General features: G+C 38.8%; 1 protein-coding gene across 3 annotated transcripts in view; it reads right to left on the reverse strand.

Annotated features, from left to right (window-relative positions):
- The window catches only part of PRKCI (protein kinase C iota), a 67,736-nt gene extending 48,741 nt beyond the window's left edge, over positions 1–18,995 (reverse strand). Inside the window, exons 1-2 of one of the 3 annotated variants that reach the window (XM_045903400.3) lie at positions 18,672–18,995; positions 2,386–2,507 (exon numbers count right to left, since the gene is read on the reverse strand). In XM_045903400.3, coding sequence (XP_045759356.1) covers positions 2,386–2,507; positions 18,672–18,772 — 223 coding nt within the window. In that variant the 5' untranslated portion in view covers positions 18,773–18,995. Of the gene's footprint in view, positions 1–2,385; positions 2,508–8,563; positions 8,591–18,671 lie in introns of those variants that run through there. The other 2 variants (XM_064585518.1, XM_064585521.1) reach the window with 2 other exon arrangements.
- Between the last annotated feature and the right edge of the window lie 812 nt (positions 18,996–19,807).

The raw sequence follows: 19,807 nt of genomic DNA on the forward strand, positions 1-19,807 counted from the left end.
GGAAATAGTCCAAACATCCATCAATAAGGAATTAAATAAATAAATCATGAAATACCTACAATGATGTGGTATAATATACAGCATTTAAAAAAAGTAATGCTGTAGAGGCACCTGGGTGGCTCAGATGGTTAAGCGTCTGCCTTTGGCTCAGGACATGATCCCAGAGTGCTGGGATTGAGCCCCACATCGCGCTCTTGGCTCAGCGGGGAGCCTGCTTCTCCCTCTCCCTCTGTCTCTCCCCCTACTCATGCTCTCTCTCTCTATCTCTGTGTCTCAAATGAATAAATAAAATATTTTAAAAAATAAAAATAAATAAAAATAATAAAAAGTAATGCTGTAGGGGCGCCTGGCTGGCTCAGTCAGTGGAGCATGTGACTCTTGATTTTGGGGTTGTGAGTTCAAGCTCCACTTTGGGTGTAGAAATTACTTAAAAAAAATAAAATCGTTAAAAAAAAGGTAATGATATAATTTCATTGACACTGAAATGAAAAAATATCCAATTCACAATGTAAAAGGAAAATATCATTTAATGGTTTGTATGATTTAATTCTTTTTGTATAAAAAAAGTACACTTATAAATAATGTACAGAAGCAAAAATATTTGTATATACAGAGAAAATATCTCAAAGGATACATACTAAGTTGTTACTAGTGGTTTTCTCTCTTACGCCTGGGATTGATGAGGAAGGAAAGAAGAGAAAGGGCAAACGGAAGACTTCTTTTAAAATTTCAAAACACCTGTACTACTTCTTTTCCCAAATAGCAAACATGGATTACTTAGGAAACTTTTAAAAATGTCTTTAAAGGGGCGCCTCACTGGCTCAGGAGGAGGACCATGTGACCCTTAATCTCGGGTTCATGAGCTCAAGTCCCACACTGGGCACAGATATTAGGTAAATAAAACTTTAAAAAAAAAATGTGTTTCGGGCGCCTGGGTGGCTCAGTTGGTTAAGCGACTGCCTCCGGCTCAGGTCATGATCCTGGAGTCCCTGGATTGAGTCCCGCATCGGGCTCCCTGCTCGGCAGAGAGTCTGCTTCTCCCTCTGACCCTCCCGCTTCTCATGCTCTCTCTCTCTCTCTCTCTCTCTCTCATTCTCTCTCTCAAATAAATAAATAAAATCTTTAAAAAAAAAAAAAAGTGTTTCAAAAGTGCAAATGGGTTTTGAGTTTACGTATAGCTTGGATCTGGGATAATATCTTTCCAGGCCTCTTCTTATCAGGAAACATAGAAATGGCCCCAAATATTGAGTTACATATTATAATGACATCCCTTAAAAAGAAATTCCATTCGCATTACAATTAATAGAGGGCCATAATACAAAGCTAGCGTATTTAGGGTATCTTTAAGCTATACTTCAATGACATTCTATCATGTAAAATAAAGTCTAATGTGGTTTGCAAAGCCTTCCAGGATTGAGTCAACCCTAAGCTTCTCCAAGTTTAATATTCATGCGACTTACCTGTAATTCCTGTTAAAATACAGGTTCAGATGAGGAGTCTGTGATGGGGTCTTTTCTAAAAGTTCTGCAGACCACACTCAGGAGCAAGGATCTAGTCTTGATACCACACCACTCACCACACTTTAATTTAGTGAATTACTGCTCTTCCACACACACCATGTTGTTCATAACTCTGTCCTTTTTCTGTCTTACTCTTCGTCAGAAATGGTTTTCCCTTCACCTCTACTTCAAAAACTTTTATTCTTTGTTACTGTTTTAGTCCAAATGTCACAAATATTTCAGGCACATGTAGATGCTACTTCTTTTGCATTCCAAGATCCCTACGCATTTATGTTCAACTTATCACATTTGTTATTTACATGTCCATCTCCCTATGAGACAATGAGTTTGAGGATAGAAAATATCTATCTTCAGCACACAGATACTCAATAAATGTTTTCTGAGTCCAAGTCATTAAGGCATCAGCGCCACCATCTTTGAAATCATGGTGTCACAATCACTTTTATTCTGTAACATTTTCTTTGAAGTAATATTCAGCAAAAAATACTACCCAATTATTGAAGGTAATCTCTAAAGTATATAACAACATTCACTTTCAAAATTAAAGTAAAATATAACACAATTTGATGAGATGTTTATGTTAATGGTGGAAGAAAGTCACCTTAATTTCACTCTATTTTGGGGTAAAAAGGACAAAACAAAGATTGTACCCTTTGATATTCTTTTCATTTAAGTACTTGAAGCAAAATTAAAATGGCATCAAATTTCTAATTTACCTAATAGTCCTAATTTAATTAATTAGGACCTTTACTATATTTTAAAAATAAATGACAAAAAATAAATAAATAAAATCTAAAAAAAAAAAATGACAAAATAGTATCTTAAATCAAATGCTTACACACATAGCCCTCTCTTTATCACTCACCTTCCTCATCTATCCATTTCATGGTGAAAAGCTGTTCGTTGTCAAAGGAACACATATCTCGAACCTCACTGCAAAGGCCCTCAAAGGAGATTGAAGGTTCAAAATGTGTTATCATGATATCCCTGAAAAAGAAAAAGAGTTTTAAGTTTGAAGATGACGGAAACTAATGATGTTCTCCATACTACTAAATGCCTGACAATCCGAAGAATGTCAGATATTTTGTGAGTACATCATTGCATTGATTCCAGTAAACGATCCCTGTAAAGTTAAAAAAAAAAAAAAGCCGTATTAATAATGTTTAAAAATAAAAATAGTGGAATGTTAACTAAATTGAATTTAAATTAAAAAAATTTAAAAGTAAAAAAATAAAAATAGTGGATTTGTGAGGAACTTTAATTCAATCTCCCTCTTCCTTCAGGAAGCCCACCCTAACTGCTCTGATGGTCATCCCACTTTGCTTTAATATTAGTTTTCAGAAGTGCACTTTTTTGTGAGGCACTGAACTCCACAGATGAATAGCTCAGTTATTGATTAGCTTCTGCCTTATATTTAACTGAAATCTGTTCCAATCGCTGGTCCCAGATCTCCCCTCCTTAAGAAGTCTATCCTTCATCTAAGAGATGGCTCTTCAATAACTGGACAAAGATCTGATATGTCCTCTTCCTCAGCCCTCACTTCCACAGATTAACCACCCATAAGACTGTCACCCATTCTTTGTACAGCATGATTTTTAGACTTCACACCTTCATTTTCACCTTTTCCCAAAAAACTCCCATTTGCCACATTGGTTTTATAATATGACTAATATTTTAAGGTAGATACCCAAAATACATAGGAATAGACATAAATGTGTATTTATGTTTGTTTTATTGTAAAATAAGCAACAGTATTCAAATAAATCTATCTAGCAGCTACTCACTATAAAACTTAAAATTGTAACAAAATGGTTTTGTTTGTTTTTAAGATTTTTTATTTATTTGACAAAGAGAGACACGGCGAGAGAGGGAACACAAGCACGGGGAGTGGGAGAGGGAGAAGCAGGCTTCCCGCCGAGCAGGGAGCCCGATGTGGGGCTCGATCCCAGGACCCTGGGATCACGACCTGAGCCGAAGGCAGACGCTTAACGACTGAGCCACCCAGGCGCCCCAAATGTTTAGAGCAGAGGCCTGGGGTTTCCTCGAAGGAGCCAGGAGAAGGTTCCCTATGATCCAATCTCTGCCCAGTAGCCAGCTACAGTATCATTTCAAACGTTAAGTCAGATAGACTGAATGACTCTAATTTAACAAACTCTTAGAGTGGTCTCTAGGTGTCAGATTGTTCTAACGGTTTTACAAAGATAATGTAGTTCATATCCTTCCTGTTTTAAACTCTTCAGGTACCTTTCTTTCCCATGCAGAGTCAAATCCAAAGTCCCTAGCAGGGTCTACCAGGCCCTGACTACCTCTCCGACCAACCTCTTCTACTACTTCAACAGGTAAACCAATGTTTATAGTCTACCATCTACCCCAGCTAGAATGTAAGTTTGGTGAAAGTAGGGATTTTGTTTTGTCCATTATATTCCTAGTGGCCAACACAGCACCTAACACAGTGTCTGGCACAGAATGGATTCTTGACAAATACTCACTGAAGAAAGGAAGGAACTGTGAACAGACATGGGTAGCTAGAACACAGAACATAGAGTGGGAAATAAGGAATTTAGAATTTTAAGTCATCTGTAAAAAAAGAAAAGTTAAAAAACTATAGTCTTTAGGGGCTGTCAAAGGTAAATAGAGAGCAGGACATGAAAATTGGCCTTTTCTTGATAATCATTCTAAGCATCTCATAGCTTTCTGCCCCTGCCTCAGAACTCTCTTGCCTTGGCTTTCATAATAGTATGTTGCCCTGGCTCTCTGTCTGCTTTTCTGAACTCAAGTCTCCTTCGGTTTTCAATCACAAGATACTCTTTATACCCTCGCTCACATTCATTCTGTCACTCTTCCTTTCTCTCTAAACCTAATTCACATTCAATGTTTTAACTACTATCTCTGTGTAGGGGTCTTCTAAATCTGTAATTCTAGCTCTCTGTGTGGTATTTAAGTCTTTTGATAATTTGGTTCTATTTTCAAGTTGAACCCACCATTCCCAAAACAAATAATCTTCTACAGACATCTGGTTTACTCATAACCTCCACACATAAGACCTTGATGATCCAAGTTTTAATTCTGACCTTTCCGCAATTCAAGGCCCAGTTTATATAGGGAGGTGGGGATCAATTCTTTAAGAAGTGCTTCAACACCAACTTCCATTAAACCTCTTTCAACCACACAAGCCCAGTGGTCTATACTTATAAACCTGCCCAACACGTATCTTATGTTCAATTTTCTGTTATTTAACTCATATGCTGATAACACATCCTCAACTAAGTGTACACAACTGGAAGACAAAAATTCTCGGACTTCTTCATAGATTCACATAACTATTAACATAATAAGGACTCAAACATTTCTTAACTGAATGCAGAAGAAATACTCTCTAGAAGAAACCCATCTTCCAGAAAATGCACTTCTGACAAGGCAATATCATGGTTTATGTCTCCTTTGCCTGTAAGCATTTATAGAATACTGAGTGTACTCTGGGTGTTGAAACAAACTTTATCTTGCATAACCTTCACAATATCTGTCAAACCAGACATACTAATCTATTTTACAGATTTTAAAAAGCAAAGCACAAAGGAATATTTGCCAGTCTCTCCCAGTTAAAAAAATAGAATATGACTTCAAATCCAAATCTAATGACACCTGTGGTGGACACTGTGATCTGACGCTCCCCCTCCCTATCTAACCTTCTAAAAGCAATACACAGAGGGGCACCTGGGTGGCTCAGTCGTTACGCGTCTGCCTTCGGCTCAGGTCATGGTCCCAGGGTCCTGGGATCGAGCCCCGCATCGGGCTCCCTGCTCCGTGGGAAGCCTGCTTCTCCCTCTCCCACTCCCCCTGCTTGTGTTCCCTCTCTCGCTGTGTCTCTCTGTCATATAAATAAATAAAATCTTTAAATAAATAAATAAATAAATAAAAATAAAAGCGATACACAGAGGCAACAGATGCTTCTAGTTTAATATGGCAGAGGGAACACATATCTATATCCCTTCATTTGAAGGGCCCATGGAAACAACAGAAAACTGAAATGGCAAATTAAGTCTTAGAAATCAGAAAAGGCAGCAGCAGCGGAACAGAAAGTAAAAATCCCAGATGACTGAAAACAGATGGCATAAGAGTGACGAAGAAAACATACCAGCCCCAAACAACGAAGTTAAGTGAATCTTTAAAAGAGAAAAGTTTTGGGGCGCCTGGGTGGCTCAGTCGTTAAGCATCTGCCTTTGGCTCAGGTCATGATCCCAGGGTCCTGGGATCGAGCCCCGCGTCGGGCTTGGCGGGAAGCCTGCTTCTCCCTCTCCCACTCCCCCTGCTTGTGTTCCCTCTCTCGCTGTGTCTCTCTCTGTCAAATTAATAAATAAAATCTTTAAAAAAATAAATAAATAAAATAAAAGAGAAAAGTTTTATTTACACAAGATTACTTTTCCTTCTTTAAGCATCTACTCATACTACTTGGCTCTTCAAGTGCTTAACACCTACAAAAGCATTCATTATAAATGCTTGTTTTTTTTAAGATTTTATTTTTTTAAAAGATTTTATTTAATTATTTGAAAGAGAGTGAGAGAGCACCAGCGTGGGGGGCGGAGGTGGAGGAAAGCAGAGGGACAGGGACAAGCAGGTGCCCTGCTGATCACAGAGTCTAATGCAGGGCTTGATCCCAGGACCCAGAGATCATGACCTGAGCTGAAGTCAGATGCTTAACTGCCTGAGCACCCAAGTGCCCCAGATTTTATTTTTTTTTAAAGATTTTATTTATTTATTTGAGATAGAGAGAATGAGAGAGAGAGAGCACATGAGAGGGGGGAGGGTCAGAGGGAGAAGCAGGCTCCCCGCGGAGCGGGGAGCCCGATGCGGGACTCGATCCAGGAACTCCAGGATCATGACCTGAGCTGAAGGCAGTCGCTTAACCAACTGAGCCACCCAGGCGCCCCCCAGATTTTATTTTTAAGTAGTCTCTACACCCAACATGGGGCTTGAACTCACAACCCCAAGATCAAGAGTCACACGCTCCACCAACTGAGCCAGTCAGGTGCCCCATAAATGCTTTTTAAAATTGCTTTAAACATTTGTAAGTTAAAGAACAGAATAATGTTACAAACTTTTAGAATGTAAAAATTACTAAGAAAAATCAAGATGTGGAGAAAATAAAAGTATAAATTCAAAATGTTTCTTTCCTAGTAGAGAGTCAATACTCTATCTAAAACTAATAATTTAAAAATAAAAACAGGGAACAAGAAAAAACCAAATAGGGGCACCTGGGTGGCTCAGTCAGTTAAGCATCTGCCTTCTGCTCAGGTCATGATCCCAGGGTCCTAGGACTGAGTCCCACATCAGGCTCCCTGCTCAGCACGGAGTCTGCTTCTTCCTCTCCCTCTGCCCCTCCCCCGTTCATTCTCTCTCTCTCTCTCTCTCTCTCTCTCTAATAAATACATAAAATATTGAAAAAAAGAAAAAGAAAAAACCAAATAACCCAAATAAAAGATGGGCAAAGGATTTGAACCGACATTTCTTCAAAATGATATACAAATAGCCAACAAGCTTATGAAAAGATGTTCTACTTCGCTAATCATTAGGGAGATACAAATCAAAACCATAATGAAATATCACCTCATACCCATTAGGATAACTACTATCAAAAACAAAACAAAACAAAACAGAATAACAAGTGTTGACAAGGATGTGGAGAAACACAAGCCTTGTGCACTGTTGGTGGGAATGTAAAACGTGCAGCAGCTACAGAAAACAGTATGGAGGGTCCTCAAAAAATTAAAAACAGAATTTCCATTTGATCCCATAATTCCACTTCTGGGTACAGGTACAAAAGAACCAGACATAGGGACTCCGACAAATTATTTGTACACCCATGTTCATAGTAGCATTACTCAAAATAACCAAAAGGTAGAAGCAACCCAAGTGTCCATTAACAGGAATGGATAAACAAAATGTGATATATAAACACAAAGGAATATTATTCAGCCTTTAAGGAAATTATGGGACACCTGGCTGGAGCAGTCAGAGGAGCATGCGACTCTTGATCTCAGGGTCCTGGGTTAAAGCCCCACATTGGGTGCAGAGATTACTTAAATAAATAAACTTAAATAAATGAATGAATGAATGGAAGGACATTCTGACACATGGATGAACTTTGAAGACATTATGTTAAGTGAAATGGGCCAGTCACAAAAAGACAAATACTGTATGACTCCATTTAATTGGAACAGTGGTTCCCAGGGGTTGGGGAGAGGAGAAGGAAATGGGGAGTTGTTCAACAGGTACAGTTTTAGTTTTACAAAATGAAAAAGTTCTAGAAATTGGTTGCACAACATAGTGAATATAGTTAACACTACTGAACTGTACATTAAAAATGGTTAAGATGTAAATTTAGTGGGGTTTTTTTTACCACAATTAAAAAGAAAAGCAGAAGAAGGTACATTATTTAAGTTACAAACATAACCATTGGAACTAAAAATAGGAGAGACGGTGATAAAGAAGTACTAAATTCCTCATCTTTCGTATTGAGCAATGGATATAATAAAACAAAATTTTATAGGTTTTTATTTGTATTCATTTTTTTGAGAGAGTGAGCATGGGGAGTGGGGAAGGGGTAGAAGGAGAGGGAGAGACTCTTAAGCAGGTTCCATACCCAGCGCAGAGCCCAACGCTGGCTCGATCTCAGGACCCTGAGATCGTGACCTGAGCTGAAATCAAGAGTCGGGCTCCTAACTGACTGATTCACCCAGCCACCTCAAAACAAAACAAAATTTTAAAAGTAGTTAACTCTGGGTGGTGGAACTGGGGATTGGGGAGAGATTAGAGATGGAAAGAAGATGTACTTTGTATTTAGACTCTTCTAAATGGTATAGATTATCATTAATTTATCTACCACATAAAGGTATGATTTTATTATAAAATTTACTTTCTAGTAAAAAATATAAATAAAATATTTACAAAATTTAAAATGAATTTTATGAATAAAATTGTTTTAAATATTTTAAAATTTTATTTTTAAAAAAGAAAATAAAAATAGACAATAGTTCTTTGAGCACCTGGGTGGTTCAGATGGTTAAGTGTCTGTCTTTGGCTCAGGTCATCATCCCAGGGTCCTGGGATTGGGTCCCGCATCAGGTTCCCTGCTCCTTGGGGAGCCTGCTTCTCCCTCTGCCTCTGCCTCTCTCTCTGTCTCTCATGAATAAATAAAATCTTAAAAAAAAAAAAAGAAAAAAAAGAAAATAGTTCTTTCTTCTAACAACATTATAAGAGAATATGCTTACCTTAAAGCAATTTTGTTTTTTTAATTCAATTTTATTTAGTTTTTTATATTATTTTTTTTCTTCCAAGTTTTTATTTAAATTCAAGTTAGTTAACATATAGTGTAGTATTGGTTTCAGGAGTAGAATTTAGTGATTCATCACTTACCTATAACACCTAATGCTCATCACAAGTGCCCTCCTTAATACCCATCACCCAATTAGCCCATCCTCCTGTCCACCTCCCCAGCAATTTTTCTTTCAAAATACCCTCAAGGGTATTAGTATGAGGGAGTAAGGGTTGAGAGAATGTATTTTAGAATAAAATGAGAGAAGGAAAGGCTTCCATAGACTTTCTCTGGCAAAGAACAAGTATGGCATTATGTTTTTTGAATGCAAGGGGAAAAAATTAGTATCAGATATCATCAAAACATGACTTCCTTATTAAAGTCCACATGAATTTACAATTAACACATACGTAAGCATGTCTGTAAACAATAGGGACTTTTAAGAAATCTTACTTTTCAAGAGCTAAAAAATATTTATCAGAACAAATATTTTTTAAATAATCCTTAAAAAACATAAGTACAAATATCCTAAAGAGACTCACTGAAGGAGTAATGCTTTAACAACTGCCACTCCTTAAGTTCCAGGAACTAAAACATTTAAGGGAGTTTTATATAAACACTTCTCTAAGTAATTAAGAAAGCACCATGTTCATACCCTCTACAAACACCAGATCCTTATTACAGCACTAAAGCTAAAAATGAGCTGCAAAATAAAGATATTACATTCTAAAGGTATAAAACAAATTATGCATGAAAGATTTTTTTTTTCTGGTTTTAACTTCAGTGTTAGCATAAATTATCTTACCACTGGTCTTCGACAGAATATAGTCTGCTTCACCACAAAGATTCCCAAAATGGCAAATTTAGATATAGTTTTAGCTGAATTTTTAAAAAAGTAGAAAAAAAAGGCAGTTTTAATTTTGCTACTGGGCTTCAGAAGACAAACTGCTTTAAGCATTCATTATGTTCCTATGTTCTAAAATATAGACTCTAAAGTTTTTCTGTAGGATTGCTTTTAAAAATAAACCTGAAAAAAGAACCACCAGTTCAGTCCTTCTGCTATCTCAAAATAAGCTTTTCTCCCAAATTAAATGTAGTATAAAGAGAAAAAAGTCTTATTTGTAATCACTGATACAATAGATTTAGACAGAATTATCCATGGATGGTAAAATCACTGGGTTAAAGGTTCTGAGGAAACAGAATATTCATACAATCTCATAGTATTACTCCTCAAATTAATTGTTATTCATAAGAAAGTCATAAAGCAACTTCCATTTTTTAATGATCAAGACGATAGACGGGGCCCTTGGGTAGTGCAGTTGGTTGAGTGTCCAGCTCTTGGTTTCGGCTCAGGTTATGATCTCAGGGTCCTGAGATGGAGGTAAGCCACCCTCCCCCCAACTCTCCCCACTCCTGTCAGGCTCTGAGCTCAGGGAGGAGTCTGCTGGAATTTCTCTTTCCCTCTCCCTCTGCCCCTCTCTGTGCTCACTCACTCTCTCTCTCAAGTGAATAAAAAATCTTAAAAAAAAAAAAAAATAGAAAACTAGCTCAAAAAGAACTGTGAAGTATGAATTTAACAATAAAGCAAAAAAGTGATTTTTAAAAACCCTATCAATACAGTAAAAGGAGAAAAAAATTTCTCTGAAGGGTAAGACTCAATGTTACCATCCACACAATGCAGATAATGATATCTGCCTCTGAATACTGTCATGAAGATTAAATTAAAAAAAACACTTATCATAGTTCTTGGAACAACTGAGTACATTATAAAGATTAGTTTCTATGTTCTTTAGCATATCTCAAAGGGGGGAAAGGAGACTGGGTATGTTTGAAGATAATTTGGAGAAATTTTTCTAACTAATGATAATATTTCATTAAGATAAAAGATCACTGCTGGGGTGTCTGGGTGGCTTAGTCAGTCAAGCGTCCAACCATTGATTTCGGCTCAGATCATGATCTCACAGTGTTGAGATGCAGCCCCGCACTGGGATCCATGCTGGGCATGGATCCTGCTTGAGATTCTCTTTCCCCCTCTCTCCTTCTGCCCCTCGCCGCTCCCCCTTTCCTTCTCTTAAAAAAAAAAGATAAAAGAATCACTGCTAAAATTCAGCACTGTCTAGAAACCCTAGCCAAATAGTAAAGATAAGAAAAATTAAATGAGATATATAGTAAAGAAGAGGCACAATTGTTATTTGCAGATGACATTATTTAGCTATAAATTCTAAGACAGTTAACTAAGAAATTATTAGAATAAGGTGAGTGACCACTTAAATATTCAAAAATAGATGGTATTTAGTAAGCCTATGAAAACAAAAGATCCCATTCACAAAAGCAATAAAATTATAAAACATTTAAGAATAAATTTAACAGGAAATGTGTAAGATCTAAGGGACAGGAATCTTACTGAAAAACGTGAAAAAGATCAATAAATAGGTATTATACTTCTAAGGCAAAGCTCAATATTATAGAACTATCCGTTCTCACATTAACCTATAAATTCAAAGCAATTCCAAATCAAAATACCAATAAGATTTTTTTTTCTGGGGGCACTTGGGTGGCTCAGTTGGTTAAGCGTCTGACTCTTGGGTTTCAGCTCATCATGATCTCAGGGTCCTGCGATCGAATCCCGCATTGGGTCCCATGCATAAATGGGAGTCTGTTTGTCCCTATCCCTCTGCTCCTCCTCCTGCTTGCTCTCTCTCTCTATCTCTGGAATAAATAAATAAAATCTTTAAAAAAAAAAATAAAGTAAAATAAAAAAATAAAAATAAAAGATTTTTTTTCTGAAACCTAGAAAAACCTTCAAAAACTGACCTGAAAGAAAAAATAAATGTACAAGAATAGCCAAGAAAATTTAGAAACAGAAAATTGATGAAATGGCCTTTCCATAGTATATATCAAAACTAACTATAATAATTAAACCAATGGTGGTATGTGCAAAAACAGATTTTCCCCCAAATCAATGAAACAGGGGCACCTGGGTGGCTCAGTCAGTAAGTGTCTGCCTTCAGCTCAGGTCATGATCCCGGGGTCCTGGGATAGAATCCCGCGTCGGGCTCCCTGCTCAGTGGAGAGTCTGCTTCTCCCTTTCTCTCTCCCTCTGCCTCTCCCTCTGCTTGTGCTCGCTTCTCAAATAAATAAAATCTTAAAAAAAAAAAATCAATGAAACAGAATAAAAAGTACTTATGTTCAATCTGAGAAATTTAGTATAGAACAAAGTTGTCCTTCAACTCAGTGGTGAAAGAACCTATTTAATAACAATATTAGAATACATTTTTAAAAAACTAAGCTGTATCAGTACACCACAAATAACTAAACCCCAAATATCAGATTTATTGAAAAGATAATCACTTGAAAAGCTGCATAATTAATAGACGAAAAAATAAAATTTTTAAAAATATTTTTATTTATTTGACAGAGAGATAGAAAAGAGAGCACAATAGAGAGACAGAATCCAAGAGAAAAACTGGGCAAAAGACATGAATAAACAAACTACAGAAGAACTACAAATGATCAGTAATGTATAAAAAGATAGCTATAAAAAAGTTAGCATGTGTTGCCTATTGGGAAAATTTTTATTTTTTTTGAAGATTTTATATATTTGAGAGAGAGCACGCACAAGCGGGGGGGGAGGGGCAGAAGGAGAGGGAGAAGCAGGCTCCCCGCTGAGCAGGGAGCCCGATGTGGGGCTCAATCCCAGGACTCCAGGATCAGGACCTGAGCCAAAGGCAGACGCTTAACTGCCTGAGCCACCCAGGCGCCCCTACTGGGAAAATTTTTAAAGACCAATAATATGCAATGGGAACACAAGGAAAACACTTCATTTGTACACTGTTGTTTGGAACATAAATTGATAAGTGTTTGGAGGACAATATCAAGTTTTAAAACAGGCAAATTTTGGACCATGTTTGCAAGAATATATATTAAATAAAAAGGAGGTTCCTTCAGCATAATTTGAAATAGTGATTTAATGAAAGTAATTTTTTATGTTCATCAGTCAGGAAAAAGATTAAATTATGGTATAACAATACTATAGAACACTATATATCAATTATAAAGTAAGCAGATTGCTCTCTATATATGTATCTATTTATCCTTGTCTACCTTAACATGGAAAGATGATCATGAATGAAAACAAATCAAGTTGCAGAAAAATGTGTAGAAATAGAATCTGTTTACTTGAAAAATAAAAGGGTATGTGTGTACACAATATCTATACTTATAGATATATTAATATGATGTAGACTACCCCAAACTATTAACAATGGGTACCATTAGGAAGTGGGGGTGAGAGGCTACAAGGGGAACCTTCCACTTTCTGTACGTCTGTATTTTTAAAATTTAGTTTTAGTGTCTTGCCTTTGTCATCTGCATTTGGTCACTGGTGACATTTTTGTTTCTGTCATCATTCTCAGCCACATTCCTACATAGGTTAGCTGCCAGGTACAGGGCTTGGGACATACAGCAGGCACACAATAAATGATTGTTCAGTTAATTCTGGGCATTTCCACCTGGATGCCCACAAAGCATGATGAACTCAAAATTCGGTTACTTGTTCCAGGTAATGAATTACCTCCTCTCACTAATCTCTTCCTCCTATATTCCCTAGTCTCTCTCAAATAAGAAACCTATTATTGTCAGACTCCTCTTCCCCACAGGAATCAATCTATAATTCACATTGATTCTATCCCCTAAAATCGCTGTTCAATCTATATTCTCTTCTCCTCCTCTGAATCTCTCAGCTGAACTACTTCCAAAGCCTCCAAATTAGTCTTCATCCACTGCTAATTCATCGCCCATACTGGTTCCAAGAGTGATCCTTCTAAGATGAAAATGTAAGCATGAATCTCTTACTTAAAACCCTCACCAATGAAAAAAAGTCCGAACCCAAAGTATGATATTCGAGAATCTTCATGAGTAGTGCTTGTGAGCCTTCTTCTTAGCCTCACTTCTTATCAGTGCCCACTTCAAACTTTATGTCCTAATAAGGAATGACTATGGGACTAACAACTAAACTGATCTGAATTCCCCAAACATACCACGCAGTTGTGCAATGCCTGGAATGACCCCCACCCAACATCTTCATCAACCAGGCAAACCTATTTATCCTTTAAAAGCCACAAACATTTCATCCTCTAGGAAGGTTCCCAAACCCAAACACCTCCCCAATACCCATCCCTGCAAGCACCTTACACATAAACACATACACACTCCTTTATTAACTCTTCTATGTCTTTCCTCCTAGAAGTTTCTCAGTCCCTTGAGGGCAGAGCCTTAGATTATTCATCTCTACACCCTTTGTGTCCACCCTAGCACCATGTGCCTACCTTAGAGTAGGCAGTAGGTATTCAACAATATTTATTAAAGTGAGTTTAAACACACTTTAGGTAATATGTGGAATCCTAAGCAAGACTGGAATTTTAAAAATTCAGGTTTTAATTATGCTCATTTCAACCATAAAAAAAAAACAAACCCAAACACTCAAGTTACCTTAACAAGAGGGTTGGGAGTTGTATTAGAAAGCTATTATGGACCTCCAGGAAGAATTTTTTCTGCAGAAAACTGCTTCCTTCTCCTCTGCTTTCTCAGACCTGACGTTTGCACAGGGTTGGTCATGGCCTCACTAGCCTCTCCCTTAACTCTTCAGCTCCAGTCTTCACTGCTAACAAGCAATTTATCTCTATATTATCTGATTCAAATTTCTGAGTGAGCTGTTTTGGTTTTTGGCACCAGGCCACCAAGTCCCTTCTCTTTCTCTGATAAAGCTATGATCAGTTGTCCTGTGGTTAGGTACCCTGCCAGAAGCTCCAGGACCAATAATTAACATTCTCTCAACTCCCAACTCAATATACTATTTGTATTTCCTTAGAACATTATAGAGATATGCTTTATACTACTGAAATTATTTTGCAATACTTTTAAAAACAAGTCTTGCCAAGACTTGTTCACAGAAAAATCCTGCATACTGCTTCACTGAACCAGCTATACAATCCAAATATACAAGGAGTTAATCTCCTCCTATTTGTAGATGTGCACAGAAAGAATCCTCTAGATTGTTATAACCGTTCAATGGCAGTGGTATAAAAAGCATTTTTACAAACTTTTTGCAAAATTTCCCATACATTTATAACGTAAAATGAAATAAGTAGTCCAGACATTTCCTTGTTAAACTCTATCCCATAATACCAAGTAACTTCAATATAAGGAAAAGTACATACAATAGCAATTTATCCCTAACCAACAAAACCTGTTTCTCTTCCTCCTAACACTACTAGGTAATGATTGAAGAAGGAAGGCCACTCACTGACAAGCTCCCATGTCAAGGAAAGAAGGGTGTATAGGCCGTGACACAGTCAGATTCTTTTTTTTTTTTTTTAAGATTATTTATTTATTTTAGAGAGAAAGCTCAAGTGCGTGCTGGGGGTAGGGGCAGAGGGACAGGAAAAGAAAATATCAAGCAGACTCCCCACTGAGCATGGAGCCCCACGCTGGGCTCGATCTCACCACCCCAAGATCATGACCTGAGACAAAATCAAGAGTCCGACAACTAACCAACTGGCACCCCAATACAGTCAGATTCTCAATGTTATTAATCTCCTGCTTAAAAACTAGAAAAAAAATCTAATTAAATCTCTGTTATATCTAGAGGGACATCACATTTGCACTAAGAACAAATTTAACTGAATGAGAGAACACTATACACATCTTTGAAAGAAGGCAATTTATTCACTAAAAAATTCTGGCTATGGGCGCCTGGGTGGCTCAGTTGGTTAAGCGTCTGCCCTTGACTCAGGTCATGATCCCAGAGTCCTGGGATCGAGTCCCACATCGGGCTCTCTGCTCATCAGGGAGTCGGCTTCTCCCTCTCACTCTCCCATTCTCTCAAACAAATAAATAAATCTTAAAAAAAAAAAATTCTGGCTATTCCAAGATTCAATGTTCACTGGAAAGAAATACTGTTAGAAGGGGATAAGGAGAAAACTTTCTGATAATGACCTTTCATAAGATCTGAAAGAAAAGAAACCTTTTTCAAATGCACGTTGTCCTTACATTTCTTGATATAAAGGAAGGATTTTCTATTTTAAAATCAGGTAGGTGTTCTAGTTAGCCAGGCTGTTTATTAGCTATCCTCACTGGTGACTCATTTTAGTTTCATCTGTAGTAATGAGCAGCTAACTACATAATATCAAAACCAACAGGTTAGACTATTGTTAATAAACATATAATCTTAACAGATCTAATTTCAGGGGACAGAAATTGGTACAATTTAGAGAGTGCTGATGTTGTCTTTAAATGAGGCTTGAAATAAAGGCACTGTTAGAAAGCTTTCAATGAATAAAAAGCAATAAAGGGCAAGGGCTTGATTGTTTCATTCTTTAGCAAAAATTCACTGATTTTAAAAAGCAAAATGTTAACTTGAATGTCTTGGAGAAATTTTAGTCAGGCACTAAAAGGGTTATATGTCCTTTTTTATTCTCTTTTATAAAAATAATTGTAGCAATAAGCCAAGACAATATGACACCTACATTATTAATATATATCAGACTGATTTCTTTCCAAAGGAGAAGTTTATAATAATTTTAATTTACTAACTAGGCCTATTTACATTTATCAAACCAGCAAAAATGGGGGAGGGAACTAAATTTCTTCCCCTTCATAGTTAAAATCATTGGAAATTATCTAAATTTAATAAGACAAGAATTTACATTGTTTAAAGTCATAAATGTAAACCAGAGAACTGAAAATAATAGTTTAACTATCAAAAATTGAGATACACCAACCAGGAGAAAAGCAAGCAAAAGGTAGTATTCACCCAATTTCTCATCTTTGAGAGGATGGGATTAATAGGTACTATCTAAAGCTGAATCATGAAACAGAAGTATAACTTTTAAATAAAGCCAACCTCCAGAAGACCAGAAATAAACTGTCAACAGGATACCTCTGGAAGTTGGGACGATGGGATGGAAGACACTTATTTTATACCTCTGTACAATTTGCACATTCCTACCATGTGAGTATATTCATTTAATCCAGTTTTTTTAAATTGTCAATAATGAGACACCTCAAAAAAAAAAAAGAAACACCCACTATATATTTCATTCTCTGAGCCTTATAACTCATGGACTGTCAACTTTATAAAATGGAAAGTGAGGGGCTCCTGGGTAGCTCAGTCGGTTAAGTGTCTGCCTTGGGCTCAGGTCATGGTCCCAGGGTCCTGGGATTGAGCCCCAAGTCCACTCCCAGCTCAGTGCGGAGCTGCTTCTCCCTCTCCCTCTGCTGTTCCTTGTGCTCCCTCACTCTCTGTCAAATAAATAAAATCTTATTTAAAAAAAAAAAAGCCTGTATGACCAATGAATATTCTTTAAAAAAAAAAAAAGGGAAAGTGAAATATCTCATCTATCAAATTAAAGGTAAGGTAAAGGAAGCAAAGCTTCTCTTTCCCCCACAGTCCAAAGTTCATAGCTGACCATATTCAAGTCAAAACAGTTCTTGTGACCACTACAAACTTTTAAAAAACACACACACTTCTTGGTATTGTTTTAAAAAGAAGACCTCCTTGATCGATTTAAGCAAAAACACTGACACTGTCCAAAATAATTCTTATAAACTACTGCTGAACACAGTCAAGCTAATAAACAAGAGGTCAGAGGCTACATGGCAGCAAGCGAACTAGTAAGTCGTTACATAAATCGATAACACATTTAGGCCTTCTATGTCCCTTGAAATCAAAACAAGAGAGGCGTTTTGAAAGTTTGCTATCTTCACTGATCCCCTCAGGAATGTAAAAGTATGCATTGCAGTTTCAACCTCCTAGTGCTTGAGTTTTTTTTAAGCAATTTACTTCTGCTTGGACAAATAGTAAGACAGGCCAAAGCCATTGGGTTTTCAGTTAACCCTTAGCTTCAAATCTTCATGTTCACACTAACATTTCACCTTTACGAATGCTACTAAATGTAATTATCCCATATTTCAGACCACAACTGAATTCAAGGGAAGGGGAATATTTCAGGTCACTGATTATAGAACATGATCTAATACAACAATATTAGGACTGGATTATTCCTGGTAAGCACAGGAGTTATAACTTGGGTAACAATATGAGTAAAGATCAGATCAGATTTTAAAACTATGCCTCCGTTCGTCCTCTTCTCTTCCTGCAGTGTTTCCCCCTATCAAATGGTCCTTTCACAAATTTTTAATTTACACATATACTACTTAATCTTGGCGAAACATAAGTACCTAATGCACATCCCTAAAAACGGTTCAACTTTACTCTTAAATAATAACTCCTATGTCTAATACACAGGCAGCCTGACCATAGTCCAGATGCACTTTGTGAACTCTTCTAGGCGAGGAAGGTAAACCTGACTTAGAAAACCAGAGGCTTTAGGCCTTCTGGTAATCAAAAGAGCCAGCAAACTAAGGTAGTACTGTCTTTTAAGCCCATGGCAAACTTAGTTCACTGAGGCATCACTCGGAATCAACTCTCAACCCCAAACACACCCAGACTTGATGACGTAAAGCCCTTGTAAATCTCTTAGTCGGCGAGTCTCTCTCGAACCCACCAGGTGGACCTGCTCTATTCCAAGACGCCTCCCTCGGACCCCAGGCTGGACCATCAGCCGCGCGACTCCCGGGCACCCTGCAACACACCTTGGGGTGCCCCAACGTAGCGCCCCATGCTCCTCCCCCGACCACCCCGACCGATCCCAAGTCCCTAGAGGCGCCTGCCCGGAGCAATTCGCCCACCACACCTCCAGCCCCTCACCCTCCCCTCCTCCAGTCCAGGTCGAGCGGGCCTTTCCTCTCCCCTCCCACCCCTTCTCTGAGACACTCACCCGCGGTAGTAGGCTTTCACCCGGACCTGGTGAGAATGGTCCCCGCTGCCGCCGCCTGCGATCGGGTGAGACATGGTACTGCTCTCCCTCTGAGTCGGCATCTCCTTACTCCCCCGCCTCAACGCCGGAGGCCGAGGGTGCGGGGGGGGCGCCGGGCGCCGTGGGGGTCTCGGCTGCCCGAGCCTCTCCCAGAGCCGCGGCTGCCGCTTGCTTACCTGTCCACTCCGCCCGCGGCGCGGACCCACGGGTCGCCTCGCCGGGGCAGCCGGAACCGCACGGCTCCTCCCGCCGCCCGGGCCCAGCACGCCTCCCCGCTTCGGCCCCTCCCACCTCGCTCGCTCCAAAGGCCCACATTCCGGGGGAGGGCGGGCGCCACAGCGATCCACCTCGAGGCGCCGTGCCGCCCGGCCGAACCATTCTTACGGGGGCTAGGAAAAGGGGGAGAGAGGATGGGAGACGCTGGCTCTCGTATCAAGCAGGCCGGGAGGGAGGTTTTCCTGGGAGCTGTGACGAGAGAATGCCAAAGTTCTCCCTAAAAAGCCCCCTTTCTGCAGGGAAAACATTAGGGGACAAAGGCTGCGGCATCTCACCCCGGTTTCCTAACTTGGTCGCGTCCGCGGTCAGCCGCCTAGGGACTGGGATAGATTTGCCCTGCCGGCTTTCTGGGATTTGGAGTCCCGATGGGATTCTGGGACTGGAGGTTCTTTACGTAGGAAACCATCCTCCCCTTCTAGCCGAGCGAGTCTGTCTCCAGCTTGCACGCCGCCGGGAGTGTTCGGCTTGGAAATCCTGAATGTAGCTTGGGCATCTGAGGTCACTGGAAATGACTGGGTTTCGTCACGATCTACAGTTTGTTGCCTGATGAATTCTCCCTTCCAATTGCATAAATCATCTCAATAATAGAGTGCCTTTTTGGGAAACAAGACTGGTTACCGGCTCAGCACAGCTCTTTTATGGAAAGAATTTAATAACATATGTAACAAATGTAATAACGTAATAAAGGAAGAAACTCAACTAGAAGGTATGATGAAAGACCGACATTTCTTTCTTTGCAGCCCCCATACCTAGGCCCTTGTATAGGGCCGTCTCATGGCACAGGTGCACAGTATTTATCCAATCCTTCCATCAGCATTTTT

The sequence above is a fragment of the Mirounga angustirostris genome, unplaced genomic scaffold (genome assembly GCF_029215605.1).
Source record: "Mirounga angustirostris isolate CCGP_5_RB_7025 unplaced genomic scaffold, mMirAng1.0.hap1 SCAF_1, whole genome shotgun sequence".
NCBI lineage: Eukaryota > Metazoa > Chordata > Mammalia > Carnivora > Phocidae > Mirounga > Mirounga angustirostris.